General features: G+C 52.3%; 6 protein-coding genes across 8 annotated transcripts; 4 read left to right on the top strand and 2 right to left on the bottom strand.

Annotated features, from left to right (window-relative positions):
- The first annotated feature begins 130 nt into the window (after positions 1 to 130).
- On the top strand, positions 131 to 3,286 carry LOC108163401 (vegetative cell wall protein gp1). 2 transcript variants are annotated; one of them, XM_017298664.2, is made up of 2 exons: positions 131 to 317; positions 391 to 3,286. In XM_017298664.2, exon 2 carries the CDS (start codon positions 409 to 411, stop codon positions 2,698 to 2,700), a length of 2,292 nt encoding a protein of 763 aa, XP_017154153.1. In that variant the 5' UTR covers positions 131 to 317; positions 391 to 408; the 3' UTR covers positions 2,701 to 3,286. The 2 variants fall into 2 exon arrangements, with proteins under 2 accessions (XP_017154153.1, XP_017154152.1); XM_017298663.2 differs by having other exon boundaries at positions 388 to 3,286.
- On the bottom strand, positions 2,792 to 3,574 carry LOC108163402 (translocator protein). The gene is made up of 2 exons (XM_017298666.2): positions 3,159 to 3,574; positions 2,792 to 3,097 (listed from the first exon to the last, which is right to left on the bottom strand). Exons 1-2 carry the CDS (start codon positions 3,501 to 3,503, stop codon positions 2,885 to 2,887), a joined length of 558 nt encoding a protein of 185 aa, XP_017154155.1. The 5' UTR covers positions 3,504 to 3,574; the 3' UTR covers positions 2,792 to 2,884.
- A 74-nt stretch (positions 3,575 to 3,648) lies between these two features.
- LOC108163400 (intraflagellar transport protein 140 homolog) lies at positions 3,649 to 10,044 on the top strand. The gene is made up of 8 exons (XM_017298662.2): positions 3,649 to 3,752; positions 3,905 to 3,988; positions 4,400 to 4,648; positions 4,703 to 5,301; positions 5,355 to 5,515; positions 5,576 to 7,743; positions 7,806 to 8,916; positions 8,982 to 10,044. Exons 3-8 carry the CDS (start codon positions 4,502 to 4,504, stop codon positions 9,308 to 9,310), a joined length of 4,515 nt encoding a protein of 1,504 aa, XP_017154151.1. The 5' UTR covers positions 3,649 to 3,752; positions 3,905 to 3,988; positions 4,400 to 4,501; the 3' UTR covers positions 9,311 to 10,044.
- A 1,030-nt stretch (positions 10,045 to 11,074) lies between these two features.
- LOC108163987 (DNA-binding protein D-ETS-6) lies at positions 11,075 to 16,284 on the top strand. The gene is made up of 3 exons (XM_017299550.2): positions 11,075 to 12,266; positions 14,943 to 15,183; positions 15,242 to 16,284. Exons 1-3 carry the CDS (start codon positions 11,525 to 11,527, stop codon positions 15,768 to 15,770), a joined length of 1,512 nt encoding a protein of 503 aa, XP_017155039.1. The 5' UTR covers positions 11,075 to 11,524; the 3' UTR covers positions 15,771 to 16,284.
- Positions 12,283 to 14,918, top strand: LOC117188837. Its single transcript, XM_033393302.1, has one exon. It carries the CDS (start codon positions 14,067 to 14,069, stop codon positions 14,421 to 14,423), a length of 357 nt encoding a protein of 118 aa, XP_033249193.1. The 5' UTR covers positions 12,283 to 14,066; the 3' UTR covers positions 14,424 to 14,918.
- Positions 16,162 to 17,965, bottom strand: LOC108163988 (neuronal acetylcholine receptor subunit alpha-2). 2 transcript variants are annotated; one of them, XM_017299554.2, is made up of 4 exons: positions 17,762 to 17,965; positions 17,478 to 17,689; positions 16,782 to 17,412; positions 16,162 to 16,717 (listed from the first exon to the last, which is right to left on the bottom strand). In XM_017299554.2, exons 1-4 carry the CDS (start codon positions 17,862 to 17,864, stop codon positions 16,329 to 16,331), a joined length of 1,335 nt encoding a protein of 444 aa, XP_017155043.1. In that variant the 5' UTR covers positions 17,865 to 17,965; the 3' UTR covers positions 16,162 to 16,328. The 2 variants fall into 2 exon arrangements, with proteins under 2 accessions (XP_017155043.1, XP_017155042.1); XM_017299553.2 differs by having other exon boundaries at positions 17,478 to 17,692; positions 17,762 to 17,955.
- Positions 17,966 to 18,093: the final 128 nt, after the last annotated feature.

Genomic DNA, 18,093 nt, shown 5'->3' with positions numbered 1-18,093 from the left:
TTTCCCGCATAAACATCGGCCACAGGCCACAGTGTGTGTGGAGGAAATGGTGGAGCTATTTATACATTTTGGGGGTACATTTTTCTTGTTTTCCTCTTGCGAAAAACAAATATGCAAAAAAAAAAGAAAAGAAAAGACGAGACTGCTGCGAATCTTGCGCAGATATTAATAAAAGCAGCGCTGCCGCTGCTACTGGCGCTGTTGCTGCTTCTGCTGCTGCGTTCGTTTCGGTTGGCTCTTCTGGCTGCCTGGCTGCTGCATTCGTGATTTTGCCCGTGGAGTTGCACATCGTCTCTGTATTTTTGGTCCTATCTGAGGTATGTTCTTCGCCATTTTATGTAATATATATATCCCAAAATGTGAAACCCGTTTGCCTCTCTCATCCAGCAGTAATATACCTATATCGCCATGAATGTGGAGAAACTGAAGCGCCTGCAGGCCCAGGTGCGCATAGGTGGAAAGGGCACGCCCCGCCGTAAGAAGAAGGTCATGCACCAGACAGCGGCCACCGATGACAAGAAGCTGCAGAGCTCGCTGAAGAAGCTCTCGGTGAGCACCATACCCGGCATCGAGGAGGTCAACATCATCAAGGACGACCTGACCGTGATTCACTTCAATAATCCCAAGGCCCAGGCTTCCCTCTCGGCCAACACTTTCGCTGTAACGGGCCATGGCGAGAACAGGAAGGTTGTGGAGATGCTGCCAGACATTCTCCCGCAACTGGGCCAGGAGACGGTCGTCCAATTGCGTATGTATGCCAATGCCATGTCGAATAATGCCAAGCCAGAGGCAGCTGCAGCTGCAGGAGAAAAACCCAGCACCGCTGAAGAGGATGATGATGTGCCCATGCTCGTTGAAGACTTTGACGAAGTGGCCAAGGTTGAAGCCACCAAGCAGGAGGAGCAGGCGAAGAAACCAGCACTAGAGCACAAACCAAAGGACAAAGAGGAGGCCAAGCAACAGCAGCAGCCCAAGAAAGAGGATCGCAAGAAGCAGGATCAGAAGCAACAGAAACCAGCGGAGGCTCCCAAAGCCAAAGAAAAACAAGACAACAAGAAGACACCAACGAAGGCCCAGCCACAGGATAAAGATGTAAAGAAGAAGGAGCCACCGGCTAACAAAGAGAAACCCAACAAGAACAAAGCGGAAGCTAAGCCCCAGACAGCAGCTGCTCCTTCGAAGGATACATCTCAGCCTGTAGAGGTCTCAGCTCCAAAACAGGAGCCCCCGAAGCCAATAGTGGAACAGAAAATTGATCAACTAAAGCCAACTGAACCAAAGATTGAGCAGCCCAAGCAGACGGAGCAAAAGGTGGAGCCAACGGAGCAGAAAGTTGAAGCCAAACCGGCCACCGCGCCACCACCAAAGCCGACTCCAACAGAGGCTCCTGCCAAGGCACAGACACCACCCGCTGTCCAAACTTTGGCCCAGATTGTAGCCGCCGAGCCGCCAAAGCAAGTGGACCCTGCAGTCGAAGCAGCCGCCGCTCCAAAGGTCGAGGAAAACAAAGAGCCGCAGAAGAGCGAGCCTGCTCCTGCTCCTGCTCCATTGCAGCAGGCAGTGGCAGTTCCTGTGCCAGTCAAAGTGGAACCGACTATAGCTCCGCCTGTTACAACTGCCGACATCGACAAGAAGCCAGAGGTTAAGCAGGCCAGTCCTCAGAAGAGCGCACCGGAGAAACCCAAGACCCCCGAAACTGCACCAAAGGGTACACCCGAAAAGCAAAAGCAGGCCAGTCCACCAAAGAGTGCACCGGAGAAGCCCAAACAGGCCACACCGCCACAGGTGCAAAAGACGCCGCCGCCAGCAAAACAAGTGACCCCTCCCGCAGAAGCAAAGTCTGCATCGGATGTGGTCAAAGCAGCCGAGCCATCTGCAGCTGCACAACCAGCAGCCGCCATTGCACAGCCGATAGCGGCTCCAGAGAAGAAACTAGAGCAATCAAAGGATGCTCCAAAGGCAGCCTCACCCAAGCAAAAGACACCGCCACCAGCCAAACAGGTGACACCACCCGCTGAGCAGAAGGTATCTGCTTTAAACAAACCAGATGTGGCATCTCCTGCACCACAAACTGCGGTGGCTGCCCCGCCGTCAGCTGCTCCTGCAGTAGCTCCTCCGTCACCAGAGGCGCCGTCGCCGATGGTTCCAGCTACTCCGCCATCGACCCCTTCGTCAGCTCCACCATCGGCATTAGCAGTTACTCCCCCTTCGCCGGCAACAGTCACACCCCCATCGCCGGCTGCAGTTACTCCGCCACAGAAGCAGCAGGCAGCAGCAGCAGCACCAGCCAATGGGAAGAAGCAGGAAGCGACCCAAAAGCCAAAACAGCAAGCAGCCAAGCCTGGCCAGCCACAGGTCCAAGGTCAGAAACAGGCAACAGGAAACAAACCACAACAGCAGCAGCAACAAAAACAGGCAGCTCCCAAGCCCACGGTAGCACCCAAACCAGCACAGACCCCCGGGAAGCCTGCGGCCCCGAAGACTGCCAGTCCGCCCAGCCAACAGCAGCAGCAGCAGGGCAAAGGTAGCAAGGCGTCGCCTCCCAAGCAAACAGCTCAGCAACAGAAACCAACGAATGCCCCCTCCGCGAAGGCCACGCCACCTCCAAAGGCAGCCGCATCACCGAAAACTGCCACCCCGAAGGCCGGAACCCCGCCCGCTCCGTCTGCAGCAGCTCCCGCACCAGGAGGCTCCAATTAGTGCAAAATTTTCGCTTTTTTTCAATCGGCTACCTTGCATTTTGAATTTACCGCACCGCGCATTTTTCGGACACGATTAGAACAGTTATCAGTTATCGATATTTCATTTATTTTTGTGCAATTACATTTTCAATAAAAACAATTACAATCACAAAATACAATCAATTGCAGCCTCCACCCCACGCCTAGTTCGGCTTGGCATGACTGGTCGAGGGCTTCTCCTCCTCCGCCGCCTGCTTCTGGGGATTGAGCTTCCACATGGCGTAGTTCAGAGCCGTGGCGAACCCCAGCCAGGCCACATAAGGGACGAAGAGCAATCCGGCGACCTTGTTGACACGGTAGAAGAGAACACCGCAAGCGCTGGCAGTCGTCGTCAGAGCGATGATATCAATAAGCCCCTGAAGCATGAAATGGATTAGCGATAAAAGAGCTTCAAATGATAATTATGATGACACTTACGCCCTTGATGTTGTGCTGGCCAAAGAAGATCGGCGTCCAGGCCCAGTTCAGGGCTAACTGGGTGCCATAGGCAATCAGGGGCAGACGTGCCTCCTCGCCTCCAAATCCGCCGCCGTCGCGCCACACCAGGTAGGAGCCGTAGCCCATGCCAGCGTACAGCGATGTCCACATAGGGGCAAACACCCAGTTGGGCGGCTTAAACGACGGAAACTTCAGGTTTGCATACCAATTGGTGAGATTCCTCCGGGTCAGCTGACCGTTGACAATGCCGCCCAGATTGGGCAGGATGACGGCTCCAGCGATTCTCAGAATCTTTCCAGCACACGCTTCTTGATTATCGGCCATATCCAAAGAGTTTTCAAAATGCGAATGATACGCAGTAGCAGTACGAAAGGCGCTTGGAGTTGTTTGCCGGTGATTTCATTTAAACATATGTACATACCTATATATGAATATTGTACACTCCGCGATGCTTGAATAGGACACATTAAAAATATGCATATTTACAGATTCGATTTTATTGGCTCTGATCGCGAGGAAAAATTCTGTAAAATCAATCGAAGTGTCCTTAATCTAAGAAAAATATGTGTTGTGGTAAGTAAAAGTAAAGAAAATTGGTAGCACTAGGTGTGTCTGTGTTAAAAGCGGTCTTTTGAAAAGCAGAAATTCGAGTTATATCAATTCCATTTTTTCCTTAATCTCATTTAATGATTATTGAATAATGATTAATCTTCTATAAATGTTAGGGCTTTTATATTTAGTCGTATTCAAGTGTCGCGGAGTGTATGTGCGTATGTACATGATGGAACTATTTAAAGCTGTCTGTATGGGTAAGTACACATTGCACTAGTGTGCTTTTAGTTGCGTAGTCTGAGTCAGCGAATAATAAATATTAGGTAAGGCCCGCATATTCTCTCGCTCTTTTTTTGATAACGGAATGAATTGCAGGAGCTTTTTGTGCCCACTGATGCAGCTTTGCTGTACTGCCTTACCTTACTTTTAATCTAACCTCGGCTCAGTTGTTGCATACGTTGAAGTGGGAGAGCAGATAAGGCCACTCTCTTTGCCATTACATCTGGAATGCAAGTGCAACAACCTGTCGGGCCAATTGAGTATCTGTCTTACCTTTTATTTAATATAACTTTGGCTGAACAGTATTATGCCTCTAAGGGGGATTGAATTAGCAAACAAATTCCTACGTGATGAAATGCAACTACACAAGTACACTCTGTGCTTTCCAGGGCTGGCAAAAAACCGTTAGCAGCCATGGCAACCGTTGCCAGTGGCGCTTCTTTTCGTTTTGTTGTGGGTTTGTCTGCCGCATTTGAGAGGAAAATTCCGAGATGACGCTGTACTTTGACACTAAAATTGAGTTTTTGGACTCGGATGCAGTGAGTACCATCAGCAGCTGGCATCCCAATGAGCCCCTCTTCGCAGTGGCCTCCTTCAGCCCGGATCGGGGCGGTTCCGTCACCATATTTGCAGATACCGTAAGTTCTTTCACGCTTGCATTATTTATTATCTCATTTGAGACTTCTTTTCAGGGTGAGCCGCAAAGAGATGTAACCTATCCAGTGCATGCCACCTCGCAGGCCACCGCCTTGTGCTGGCACCCGGAGAAGGCGCTGCTGGCCAGTGGATGGGAACACGGAGACATACACGTTTGGTTTGCCGGTCATCGGGAATTTGCCAGCGTCAATGCACCCCACAAAGCGGCCATTGTGTTGCTGCAATTCAGCGAGCAGGGAGGCCGCATGGTCACGGCGGATGCAATGGGTCTGGTCACCGGCTGGCGCTGCGATGGACAGTACCAGTTTCTGACCATGTTCTCGCACGATCTGCGAGAGGTGCTGCTGTTGGCCTGCTTCCGACGCACCGTCGAGAGCGAGGTGCGTGAGGAGATGGCAAATCTGGCCAAGGCGGCGGTGGCCGGCGATGAGAACGCCTTGGACACGCTCACCAACTGGCGGCCACGAACCGCTGCCCGTGGCCTCACTCATTCCGGAGTTCGGGACAATCATTGCTTCTATGCATGCACACAAGGAGGCGTGGTCTACTACATCAACCAGGGCGGGGCCTGCATCGAGGTGATGAAGTGCGGCTCTCTGCCGCCCATAGTCCAGATGCTCTGGCATCCCAAAAAGTAAGAAAATGCAAAGAAACTTCATCTGTAAGCTCTTCTGTTTGCTGTTTTAGGGATGCAGTCATCTGCCTGATGGAGGACTTGACTGTGGTTCTCTTTTTGGTGGAGTCTACGGGAATTCTAACTGAACTGGATCGCGTAAAGATGAGCGGCCGTGGTGGGGGCAGGCAGGGTGGCATAGCGTGGTCGGGCAACAGCCTGGCCATCATCACAGGTGGATCATCAATAATTTTCCATTGAAATTCCCTCAAATAATATCATATTTCTTATGCAGGCGATCTTTTTGTGCGAATCTGGGACATTGAGCGGAGCGACAACTATCTCCTAAGAATGGATCTGCCCAGCTCTAGCCATTTGAACTCCTCACTCTCCAGCCTGGCCAATGTCACTACGACCACCTCGTCGAACAATTTCTTCAGCCAGGATAGCACCGAAAGCAACAACATACTGCCTCGCAAACCGATCAAGTACGGCCAGCTGAGCAGTGGGGAGATCTTCACCTGCCTGGCGTACAGTGCCAGCTATCAGACCCTGTGCGCCGGCACCTCCCTGGGCAACCTTTACACCTGGAAGCGCAGTGGCACTCGCCTGGTGACCGCACCGGAGGATATCTGGCAGCTGACGAACATATGTTCGGTTCGGGGCGCCGTCAGAAGCTGCGAGTGGGGATTCAACGAGCTCTCGAAGCCCTGCATGCTGGTCAACTGTCTGTCAAATGTGTACATGCTGAAGGAGCAGCCGCTGCTGGCGTTCCATACCCGAGAGCTGTGGGCGGTGCAGCGATCGGCCAAGTCGGTGCAGCTGACGCACTGCAGCGGACGGCAGACGAGTATCCAGTCCGAGTTTGCTGTGACGGCTCTGGCCCTGAACGAGCTCAGCCTCGTGATGAGCAACGGACGGAGTATCTCCTCGTATAGCCTCCAGAAAGTGGACAAGGACATGGATGAGTTTGACGAGGTGCTGGAGGCAGTGGCTGTGGACGGTGGAGATCCTCCTGCTTCCACGGCCTCCCCTCCGTCGCTGAGTGTGAAGCTGCTGCAGACCTTTTCCGCCGAGTGCCTGCTGCTGTGCCTCCAGAACCAGAATATCTTCTGCCTGTCTAGCAGCGACATTATGGTCTACTCCGTGGGCGGTGTGGTGCTGCACCGCATCCAGGCCAGTGACATTGAGGGAAAGATCATTGGCATGGACTTGAGTGGCTGCTACCTCTCCGTCTTCACGATGAACGGGTATGTAAAGGCCTATGACGTTTCGCGGCACGATCCCAAGCTGCTCTTTCCCAGCAAGTCTGGGCACGACATCTTCGACGACTTTGGCGAGTTCATTCTGGTGAAGTGCAACAGCCAGGGCAGCCACCTGGCCATGGTCATAGCCAACAGCAGCTTCATGCCCCGCTCCGCGCTCTTCTGCTGGGACTTTGAGCGCAACAATCTCTTCGAGTACGACCTGCAAGAAGAGACCAGTCTGCCAGTGAGGCTCTTCTGGGACACGGAGGAGCCGCGACTCCTGGCCATGGAGGTGAAATCGATGATGCAAAAGCCTCAGCCAACAGCCAAGAACTCAAACTCTCATCAGCCGCCCATGCACTTTGTCCAGTCGAAGATCATGCTGATGTTTTACTCGGATCAGAGTCAGGGATCAGGTCTCAATATGCTCGAGTCACAGCTGGTGACCGCTGGCTGCCAGCTGCTGAACCTCTGCGTGCCCAGCGTGGTCCGCTTGAAGATCAATATGGTGGAAGAGCAGCCGCTGCAGGACTTTGCAGATCTCCGTCAGTGCGATGCGGCAACCAGGAAACTAGTCCTGAACTTCAGCCTGCACGTGGCGGAGGGAAACATGGATCTGGCCTACCGCAGCATCCGCTCCATCCAGTCGAAGGTCATTTGGACGAATCTGGCCAAGATGTGCGTCCACACGAACCGCCTGGACGTGGCGAAGGTGTGCATGGGCCACCTGGAGCAGGCACGTTCCGTCCGCGCCTTGCGACAGGCCATGGAAGACGATGATCTCGAGACAGAGGCCAAAGTGGCCGTCCTGGCCATCGAACTGGGAATGATCGAGGAGGCCAAGGATCTGTACAAACGCTGCAAGCGATTCGATTTGCTCAACAAACTCCTGCAGGCCACAGGCCGCCTGGACGAGGCGCTCCAAATGGCCGAAAAGGAGGACAGGATTCACCTGAAGCACACTTACTACCAGAAGGCACAAGCGCTGCGCGAAAAAGGCGACATCAAGGGGGCCCTGGAGTACTTTGAAAAAACCCAGAACCCGTCGCAGAACATCACCCAACTGCTGATCGAGAATCCCGGGGCCATGAAGCGCTACATCCAGACCACCAGCGATCCTAAGCTACTGCGTTGGTGGGGTCAGTACATTGAGAGCTCCGGGGACATGGACGCGGCTTTGGCTGTCTATCACAAAGCAGAGGATTGGTTCTCCCAGGTGACATCGAATATATTCCGATTCCCAATGAACATATCAATGAAACCCTTAATTCTTTGTAGGTGAAGATACTCTGCTATTTGGGAAAGATCTCCAAGGCGGATGCGATTGCCAGGCAGTCGGGTGATCGGGCCGCTTGCTACCATCTGGCGCGGCACTACGAGAACGTGGGCAAGTTCCAGGAGGCCATTATGTTCTTCACGCGCGCCCAGACCTTCAGCAATGCCATTCGCATCTGCAAGGAGAACGACTTCCAGGAGGAGCTCTGGACGGTGGCCAGCTCCTCGCGGCAGCGGGACAAGGCCATTGCGGCCGCCTACTTTGAGGAGTGCGGAAATTTCAAGCACGCAGTGGAGCTCTACCACCGGGCGGGCATGCTTCACAAGGCCCTGGAGATGGCATTCGAGTCGCAGCAGCCGGAGATCCTCGAGATTATTGCCACGGAGCTCAGTCCAGACTCGGATGCGGAGCTAATCAACCGCTGTGCGGACTTCTTCTGCAGCATCGAGCAACACCAGAAGGCCGTACATCTGCTGGCCAAAACGAACCACCTGGAGCGGGCTGTTGGAATCTGCACAGAGAAGGGTGTGCCCGTGACGGAGGAGCTGGCTGAGATGCTGACCCCCGACAAGGGGGATTTCGAGGAGGCCAAGCGCACCACTATCCTCGTACAGCTTGGAGAGCTGCTGCAGCAGCAGGGCGACTACCACAGCGCCACCAAGAAGTTCACCCAGGCGGGGGATAAGATGCGGGCCATGAAGAGCCTCCTCAAGTCGGGAAACACCGACAAGATCGTGTTCTTCGCGAACATGTCCCGCCAGCGAGAGGTGTATATTATGGCGGCCAACTACCTGCAGGCCCTGGACTGGCAAGGCGATGCCTCCATCCTCAAGCACATCGTCAGCTTCTACACCAAGGGTCAGGCCTTCGATTCGCTGGCCAACTTCTATGCGATCTGCGCTTCGATGGAGATCGAGGAGTACCAGGACTATGGAAAGGCCCTGACTGCCATGCAGGAGGCCTCCAAGTGCCTGGAGAAACTGAGCCACGCCCAGCACGCCTACAACAATCTCCAGCGCACGGTGGCCGACGTCAAGCAGATCCTAGAGATCCAGCAAGCGCTTCGGGACGGCGACAACCAGGCCGTCATTGGCTCCTGCCGCAACATGCTGAGTAGGTTATTTCTTAGGAGTATCTTTCCTGACTTTGTATTTTATTGATTGATTGTCCTCTTTCAGTCAAGCCTGAGCTGCCGCCCATCCGGCACTCCCACATTCTGGCCATGCTTGTGCGTGCACTCGTTTATGCCAAGCAATATCCGGAGGCGGGACGCGCTCTCAAGGAGCTAGCCGTAAAGGACAACTCGTGGAGCGCCTCGGGTCTGCTGGACCGAGCTCTCGTACAGAAGGTGGCAAAGGAATGCGACTTGGATTTTAATTTGATCTGGAACTCGGGTCGTCAGGTGACCACAGCCACCACAGCTACCAGCATGACTACCACAACGAGCACAACCAGTGACGATGATGATGACGCCGACGACGAGGAGATAAGAGAGGAACTGCATTAGGAATCGCCCACCCCCAGAACTAAATCCGGCCAAGGGTCACCCTCCAGCGAACCTACGCGTAAATGAATGCAACAATGAGCAATCCATACTATTTCGCAATATTGCTCACAGCAGCAGCTCTCCCTTCACGCCCCATTCCCTCACAAGCCATCGACCCATTAGAGGTTTTTATGAATGAAATATTCGAGATGGTCGGGTCTGCGTAGTAAAAGCTCTCCTCTACACACAACGTAGGCTTCAACGCGTCACCATAAAATAAATATAAACAATACACATTCCAAACGAGGCGACTATGGAATACCTGCTAAAGAACCTAAAAAACTTACAAGGCCTACAATACAACACTCTCGCAGTGAAATGAATTTAATAGCTGGCAATAATGAAAATATTATTCAATCGTTTGGAAATATGTATGTATGTATGAAATCGCTGCATACTCAATAGCTTTAATCATAATCGTACCAAAGAACAGATTCTTATCTTTAAAAGTGTGACTAAACCATACGTTTTCTGCGAACATTACCTTTCTCAATTTGAGAGTATTTTCAGCAAAATTGATTAGAAATGGGAACAACTGATTATAGGGTTTTTTTTCAGCAAAATTGATTGGAAATATAAACTGATGTCTGAGGTCTTAAGGTCTGAGTCATACAAAATTATGATTTGGCACTTGAGAACTATCTTAGATGTCGTTAAACTTTGCTGAAACTTGGATAAAGATTAGCATAAAGGAATCTATCAAACTCAACTTAAAGTTCGACCAATTTTTTGATTGCGAAAATGCTTAAAATATTAGTTTAAGGGCTTCTAAAATTCTCCAATAGCCAGTTGTGCGTACGTATGGCTCTCCCATTAGATATACTCTCTCGTATACTCGTAGTACAGGGTACGAATATCAACAGCGATATGATTGTTTGTATCGCTGGCGCCTGAGAGAAAAATAGATACGGAGGGCGGGCGCCTAGAGTGAGAGGAGCAATTGAATTTGGCATGAATCACTTACGCCAAAAGCGTCCTATGCTATGAAATCAGAAGCGATTCCCGGAATCTCGCACGGAATTCAAATAATCTGCATAATGGGGCAATTGTCCACTGGCCCCCAGGCATCGGCGGTGTTCTTTGCTCCACAAAATGAGGGGTCGGTCGCCTAATCCCCGGTGCCCATGAATCTACACATGAATACTACACGACCTGTCGTCCAGTGGCCGTGGCCAAAAAGAGCAATCCGTATCGCAAATCGAAGCCAAATTATGAGAGATGAAGAGAGATGTTGTATCAGTATTTAGGCAATAGGCCGCGGCACGACTCATGCCAGTTTTCCCAGAAAAATGACGCGACAAACACCGAGGAGAGAGAAAGATATAGCGATCGCAAAACGATGAATGAATTTTCGTATGCCGGGCAGAGACGACCTTACCCCCTCCGTCCCTCTACGATCGTGTGCCCCTGGGGAACTCCATCGACGTTGTTTCGCTTACTCGCTTGGCGTATGACTCACGCAACGACGTCATGCTTAAGGTTGCTATTTGCTGACGATCCGACGAGCGCCCGATAAGGCGAGAGAGAGCGACGGATCGTGAGAGCAAGTGGCGCAAAAGCTCCGCGGACCCATGGAGAATTCAGTGGGCAAACTAGTAACAGTATTCGCGCATTCGACGAAGGCTGCCGATTGCTCACGGGGCACTCGGATCTTGGCTAAAGCATGCGAGAGAGAGCGAGGAAAGCTCTGTGGTGGCTGGTGGCTTTATCGTCATGGCTTTATCACCGGCCACTCGGGCCGATCATTAACTCGTCATACCCCAATCGGAGCGGTCGCCTCTGTGGAACTCGGTCGGCCTGTGTGGATCAAAGATCATCGATCAATCGATCGCATATCCAGCTCGATAGTCGTCGAGTAGGGGCAATAACGGTTATTACGGTTATTAAAATTTTCCAAACGGAAAAATCCGCTGTGCCAGGCTAAAGATTTCCGCGGCATTCAACGGCACGTGGAAAGTGATTCCGTTCGGCGGGCAGCAGCAGGTGAAATACCGGTGAATCATCGAACCATAACGGACTACAATCCTAAATCCGTTTCGCTGCGTCTGCGTCCAACCGGTTGGCGGGGCGACAATAAATATACATACGAGTGTGCAAATAAGTGCCGTTCCAGGAATCCCCCCATGTCTCTCGAAAGTAAAGTACAAAGCTGAGGAGACAGTGTCCCCCACATTAATGGCCCTTGTGCAGGGCCACAGCCACAGCCAAAGCCTCATACAAACCATACACGGTGCGAGGCCAGTGATTGGGCTCAGCCTTTATCCCATGCACCAGGATGTCCCACCAAAGACAGTTAGACCTACAACCGAATCGAAACTGGAAGAGTCGTCGGAGAAGGCGACGTCAAAGGCGGGGAGTGGAGGAGGAGGTTACCAGCAGAGACGATGCCGCCGGCGGCGCTACAGCAGCAGTTCGACTAGCGACTCCAATACCTCCTCGGACTCGGACTCCACAACGGACTCTGATTCGGATACATCCGGCTCCTCTAGAAGCAGTAAAAGCAGCCACGGACTGCAACCCGCCCCCGATTTGCCCGTGCCCGTGGCTGTACCATTGCCCGATCCTCACACATCCCCGCCTCTACCTCTACCAATCCGCAGTGAAAGCAGAGAACCATCCATCGAGTCCAGTGACTCCGTCACACCCGTCGAAGTGCCCGTGGATCCGCATGCCTGGACAACCGAGGACATTGCCAGCTGGGTGAAATGGCTGACGCGCAAGTTCAAGATCGATCCGGAGCCGGACATCGGACGCTTTCCCAAGGACGGCCAGGAGCTGTGCGAACTGAGCCGAGCCGATTTCTGGGTCTGTGCTGGATCCCGTCGCGGAGGCACGCTCATGGCCAAGCATTTTGCTCTCAGCTTATACCAAGCCACGGGCCGCGAGACGAGTCCCATGCTCCACGAGAACGAGCCAAGTGAGTAACTGTATCTAATCTTGAGCCACATAAATCTGAGGCGTCCAGAGATTGAGCTTCGAGCTGCTTGGTAATTGGGTTCACGTCCTATTCCCAGTGGTGCGATTGTGAAAGTGGGGGGAGTGGACGGGCAGGTCCATATGTGTGTGTGGGAGAATGAGAATCCTTTGTGGTCAAGGCATCAATTGAATCCTTTTGACCTCTCCTGCTAAATGGGAACTGATTAAGATGCCGACTCGCTGATAGACGCGTTACTTATGTGCTTCATTGATTGTTTTTTTCCGCCGCCTGGACCACCCCTCTCGATGGTCTCTTACGGGTCTGATAAAGCGGAAAAGTTCTCGAAAAAGGTGGAAGCGGGGGGCGATCCCAGCATTAGGAACAAGCTTTTAATTACCTGCCGCCTCTGGCTTTTCCTCTCCAACTTTCTTTTGCAACTCCATAAACGTAAATCGCTGGGAAAATCCCCTCGCGACAGCAGCAAAGTATGCAACACTTTTCCAGTTATTAACTCTTGAAGGAAGAGGAGGAAGGGGGACCCAGGAGGAGACTTAGCAGGCGGTCGCGTCAAGTGATGAACTTAATAATAAACGATGTAAATATGATAATTTCTCGCAGGATGTGGCATCTAATAATAAAATCAAAATAATCCCACGGCAGCGACACAAAAGTCACCAAGTCATGTCACTCATGAAAGCAGCAATGTGGCACTGAGGCAGTGGCAGTGGCAGGAGGATGAATCGAAGGGGGATTCGGTGACAACAGCACTGCGGGTGGTCAGCTCCAGGCGGATGGCGGATGGCGGCTGCCTTGGGCACAGGAAAATATTCATTCGTCCGCATCCTTCCTGTGGCAGAGGAAAGCCTCCTCCTGATTTGGGTCTGGCATATGCTGCTGATCCACAAGAGCCAGGAGACAGCCAGAAGAAGAGAGACAGAGAAGGCGGCGTCGATTTAATTGATTTGTTTTTTATGCCAAACGGGATTACGCGTCGCCGTGGCACAGATTACAGTTGAAATATCTGAGTCCTTGCCACAATGCTCCCATACCATACCTTTTGGGTTTTATACCCTTTTTGCCCAAAAGCTACTATAATGCTATGCAGAAAAGGAAGAATATAGTCTGTAGTCAGAGAATATATATCATAAATCAAAAATGTCAAACGGATCATCGTTTAAAATATTAATGCTTTAATGCCATGCCATCTAAATCCATCCATCTAAATCGAATGACTATAAGATATAGCCACCGTATGTATATGCATTCCCACTGCAAGGGTATCAATCGCTTCGGCCCACAAACGCTACCCTTCCTCTTCTTATTCCCACTGTATGTGTGGTGTTTGTGTGTGTGCCCTTGGAGGTGGTGGGTGCTGGGTGGTGAGGTTGAGTGGCTGCACGTGGCCTCTGCGACTTTGTGACTTCTCTCTGCCACCGAATGCCGAAGCAGCATTTACCACCAGCTGCGCAGGTGAAAGGCAGTCGAAAGCGGAGCTGTGGAGCTGTGTGTGGAGCAGGAGCCGCTGCCTCGACGAAGATGCCACACGGTACGGCAGCATTAGTCAAGTGATAAGAAGCCACCCAGTCAGCGATTCAGTTGCCAAAAGGCGTTTGCCCGAAACGGTTCGCCTGTGATGTTACCGAGAAGTGAACTCTGATAACAAAATAAAAATCCACTGCCATTTGGGTGCTCTGAAAATATATTTGTGTGGAATTGCCCGAAAATTTGCGAAGTTCCCGATCCCGAAAGTTCATGTGAAAATTGGTGCTGCTTTCGATCCGTGAATCCCCCAATCGAACCATGAGCGTCAGCGTGGATGTGGGCGTCATGTGGCGCCTCTCGGAGGATTTCAACCGTCGCTTTGGTCTTCGCATGCAACCAGCCCCGACGGCGGCACATCATCCGCATCATGCGGCGGCGGCGGCAGTGCACCACTACCATCATCACCACCAACACCACCTTGATCACACACACGGCTCGATCATGTTTAACGGTGAGAAATGTTGCCAAAATTCGTTGGAATTTCCGCTGAGCAGACAGAGCCAGAGCCACAACGAGATGAATGAACGATTCCTCCTCAATGGCGGCGGCAACCACTTGATCGTTGGTATTTCCGGTGAGCGGTGCTACGGTGCTGTGGTGCGCCTAGAAATATGAATGGATGGTATATCTGATGATGATGATGATGTTGATGTTGTTGTCTATGTGAGGGAATTTTTGCTCTTGGACTGCTTTGCTTTGGCTTGCCTTGCTTTGCTTGGTTGGCCGTGAGTCATCCTGTCATCTGGTGGCTTATGACACTTTCGTGACTTCGGAGCCGGCACTTTGAAGGGATTTCCCCTTATAGACCAGCAATGGGTATGGGAATATCCCCAAATGGCGGGTCCAGGATTTATGCCTCTTGTGGAATGAGTTTCTGTGAATCCGCGACTGGCTTATGGCATTTCATTACATTTCGTTCCGTTGTTTGGCACTCTTGCCACGTCCACAACGACATACATAGAGGCAGCGAAAAAGAGACATTGACCAGAAAATCTCGTTTGGCTGGGTGGGACTTCTCTCGCGAATCTCTCTCTCTCTCTTTGTATGGCTCTCTTTCTCTGTCTGTCTGGCTTGGGGGCATGGGCATCTGTTGTGTATCTGTTGGCTGATTCGCGTGTTTTGTCTCTCTTTCAGATCCGTATCAACTGCTGAACGCTGCCTCGCACCGATTGGTTGCCCAGGGCTCCGGCGGGCAAATACAGCTGTGGCAATTTCTGCTGGAGCTGCTCGCTGATTCGTCGAACGTCGCTTACATCAGCTGGGAAGGCCAATCGGGGGAGTTCCGGCTCATTGACCCGGACGAGGTGGCCAAGCGATGGGGCGAGCGCAAGGCCAAGCCAAACATGAACTACGACAAGTTGAGCCGGGCTCTCAGGTGAGTCAATCCATGTGAGTATATCCATCAGGCAATCCCTCAAAATTATGTGTTGCAGGTACTACTACGACAAGAACATCATGACCAAGGTGCATGGCAAGCGGTACGCCTACAAGTTCGACTTCCATGGCCTGATGGCCGCCTGCCAGGCCCAGGCGCAGGGCGGCGATCCGGCCGCCAATATGCTAGGTTCCTACAATCATCATCCCGGCGGCGGAATGCCCCTGACCCGCCACCCGCCGCTGCACCACCACCACGCCCAGCATCCACATCATCATCATCCGCACTCGCATCCACACAGCCACGGACATGTCCATGCCGGACAGCCGCACTTCCTGCACCACCACACATCGCCCGCCTCGACGAGCTCCAGTCTGGGATTCCCGTCGCCTTCGACGGTCTCATCACAGCCCTCGCCCGGCAATGGTCCGTCCTCATCGACATCGGCGGCGGCGTTTACAGCACCATTCCACGGCGGGACAGTGGCTGAACAGGCAGGCAGAACAGGAACAGGGACAGGCACAGGGGCGGGGAATACAGCCTCGACCTATGACCAGAACACCCCATCCACGAATGCATTTAATTGAAGATGGAGCCGGGAACTACCCCAATTTGTTTTGTGGGGTTGTAATCAGTCGACCTACTGGGCAGGGGGTGGCGTGTGAGGGGGAGATGCGCAGGGACCACCCATTGCGCAGATGGCAGTCAGTTGTCCCCGCTGCCCCGTTTCACCCCCACTCTGTTTAAAGAGCATTTCGAGTCCGGGAGCAGAGCGGACCGGACCATAAAAGGACGTAAAAAGGTACGACACGAGTAATTTCCGCATAATTCCAGATACTTTCGGTTAATTGAGGAATTGTGATAGCCCGGAGCATCGCAGAGCAATATAAGAGGAGAGCCAATTTGTTACTTCGTCTGTTATCCCTCGCTTCTAGCTGTAAGCATAAGCATATCCATGTAATGCATCCAGCATCCCAGTAGAGGTCTCATCATTATATATTTCTAAGCTCACTAAGTTCACCACCCACACACAAGCACAGAGATATAGTAAATACAAATACAAGAAAAATACGCAAATACAGATATAGATACAGATACAGATACGATACACAGATTTCACAGCTATCCAGGCGAGCTGGGATATCCTAGACATGGCACACAATGGCCAGAATGAGGAAGGTCAGACTGAAGGCCACAAAAGTGACACGATCCATGGCCGTGGCCAGCAGGGCCCATTCGAACTGGATGGCCCGGGACGAGGGTACCTCCGAGGGATTGATATCCAGCGGTTCGGACGGATCGCCATCGGCGTTGTCATAGACATGCTCGTCCATCTCCTTGTTCTTGTCCGCCTGCTGCTCAGCCTCGGAGCTGAAGTGCGAGAGAAACAGCCAGGAGCCGAATTTACCGTGAAGCAGCTTCTTGAGGCAGTCTGGCACGCGTCGCTTATGCTTGGCCGTCGCCAAGTAGAGCACTCCCACCTCCACAATGGTGGAGATGCTCAGCAGCAGCAGAGTGTAGCTATAAAACACAACTAAGAAGGGAGGTAGCACTGAGGATTACTGCACTACTGGACATGGATGGATCGGCAGACTCACCCACAAGCGGCGTCTTGTTGGCCAGCACGGGAAGCAGTTGGGCAAAGTACATGAGGAAGGAGGCTACCACAATCATGAGAAGGCCGTTGATCATGATCTTCTCGCCACCCATGTGAGGAGGCAACCAAAAGGCGGATAGTGCCAGTATCACAAAGCAGGCGGCAGGCGTGTAAATGATGGCCGTGTACATGTTGGAACGTCGCTGAGCCGTCAGGGTGTACTCCAGGTAGCTGTAGTAGTCCTGGGGCACGAATTTCGTGTCTCCAGAGATAATCTGCCACTCGGTGGACTGCATCAGGCCATCGTAGTCCAGCCCCTTCTCCATTTTGTTGTAATCCGCATTGATGTGGCGCACGCCCCAGGAGCCGATCTTCAGCTTGCACGTCTGCTCGTCGTGCGGCCAGTTGATCATGTTCAGGTTGCAGTAGGCCGTGTACACGGCCGGGGGCACCCACAGGAATTGGCCGTCGTGGGTGAGGATCGCCTGAGTGTCCACTAGGAAGCTGTCCTCATCGCCGGCACCATTGAATAGCGTTATCTGCGGCTTCCAGATCTCGCTGGCACGCAAATGGATCGCCGTAATGTTCTCATACTCCTGCGGCTGCCACGTGCGCCGCTCGTCCGTCCAGCGCTGCAAAGGGAATCAAAGATAAATTCTGCGTTCGATGGAAAACTCCATAGGAAGTGGGAACCTACGATACTCAGCCAGCAGTGGGTCGTCATCTTGCCGTTCATCTCGTCGATGTCGATGAAGTTGATGGTCAGGCTCATGTTGACGGCAGACGGCTCGCCATTGTCCAAGGGCTGGCTATGCTTGTCGTAGTTGATGAAGAGGCCCGCGTGGAGACGGTCCAGGGCGTTGACGTTGCTGTTGCCTCCGCTACTGGCGGTTTTTGGGGCCGCGTCAGCTACTAAAGGAGTTTTGGAGTTGGTTTGGAGGCTGCTTATACAACTCGGAAACTGGAAAAACTGGCACTTACAAGTGGCGCCTGGCACGGAAACAGCAAACAGCACAAATATCCCCAGCAGTCGCAACATCCCACGACCGGAAATCAGAGTTTTTATCTTTGGGGACGTCGTCATTGTTGTTCCCAGTTAGATTTTTAAGTATTTAATGCATTCGCCTCCGAGTCTGAAATGGTACTGAGAACTGAGCATCAGCTCAAAGTTTTGCACATGGCCGTCGCTCTGATAAGTCAGAATGCGCCGAAATACAACCGAGGCTCCAGGCAGCGGAGAGCGGATAAGCGATAACGGCGGCTCGGAAATATGTGGGCATTGCCATATCTGACTGATTGAGTTTGTATTTGCA

This window comes from Drosophila miranda, chromosome 4, assembly GCF_003369915.1.
Source record: "Drosophila miranda strain MSH22 chromosome 4, D.miranda_PacBio2.1, whole genome shotgun sequence".
NCBI lineage: Eukaryota > Metazoa > Arthropoda > Insecta > Diptera > Drosophilidae > Drosophila > Drosophila miranda.
Note: the sequence above shows the minus strand (reverse complement) of the source record. Positions and strands in the feature narration are given on the sequence as shown.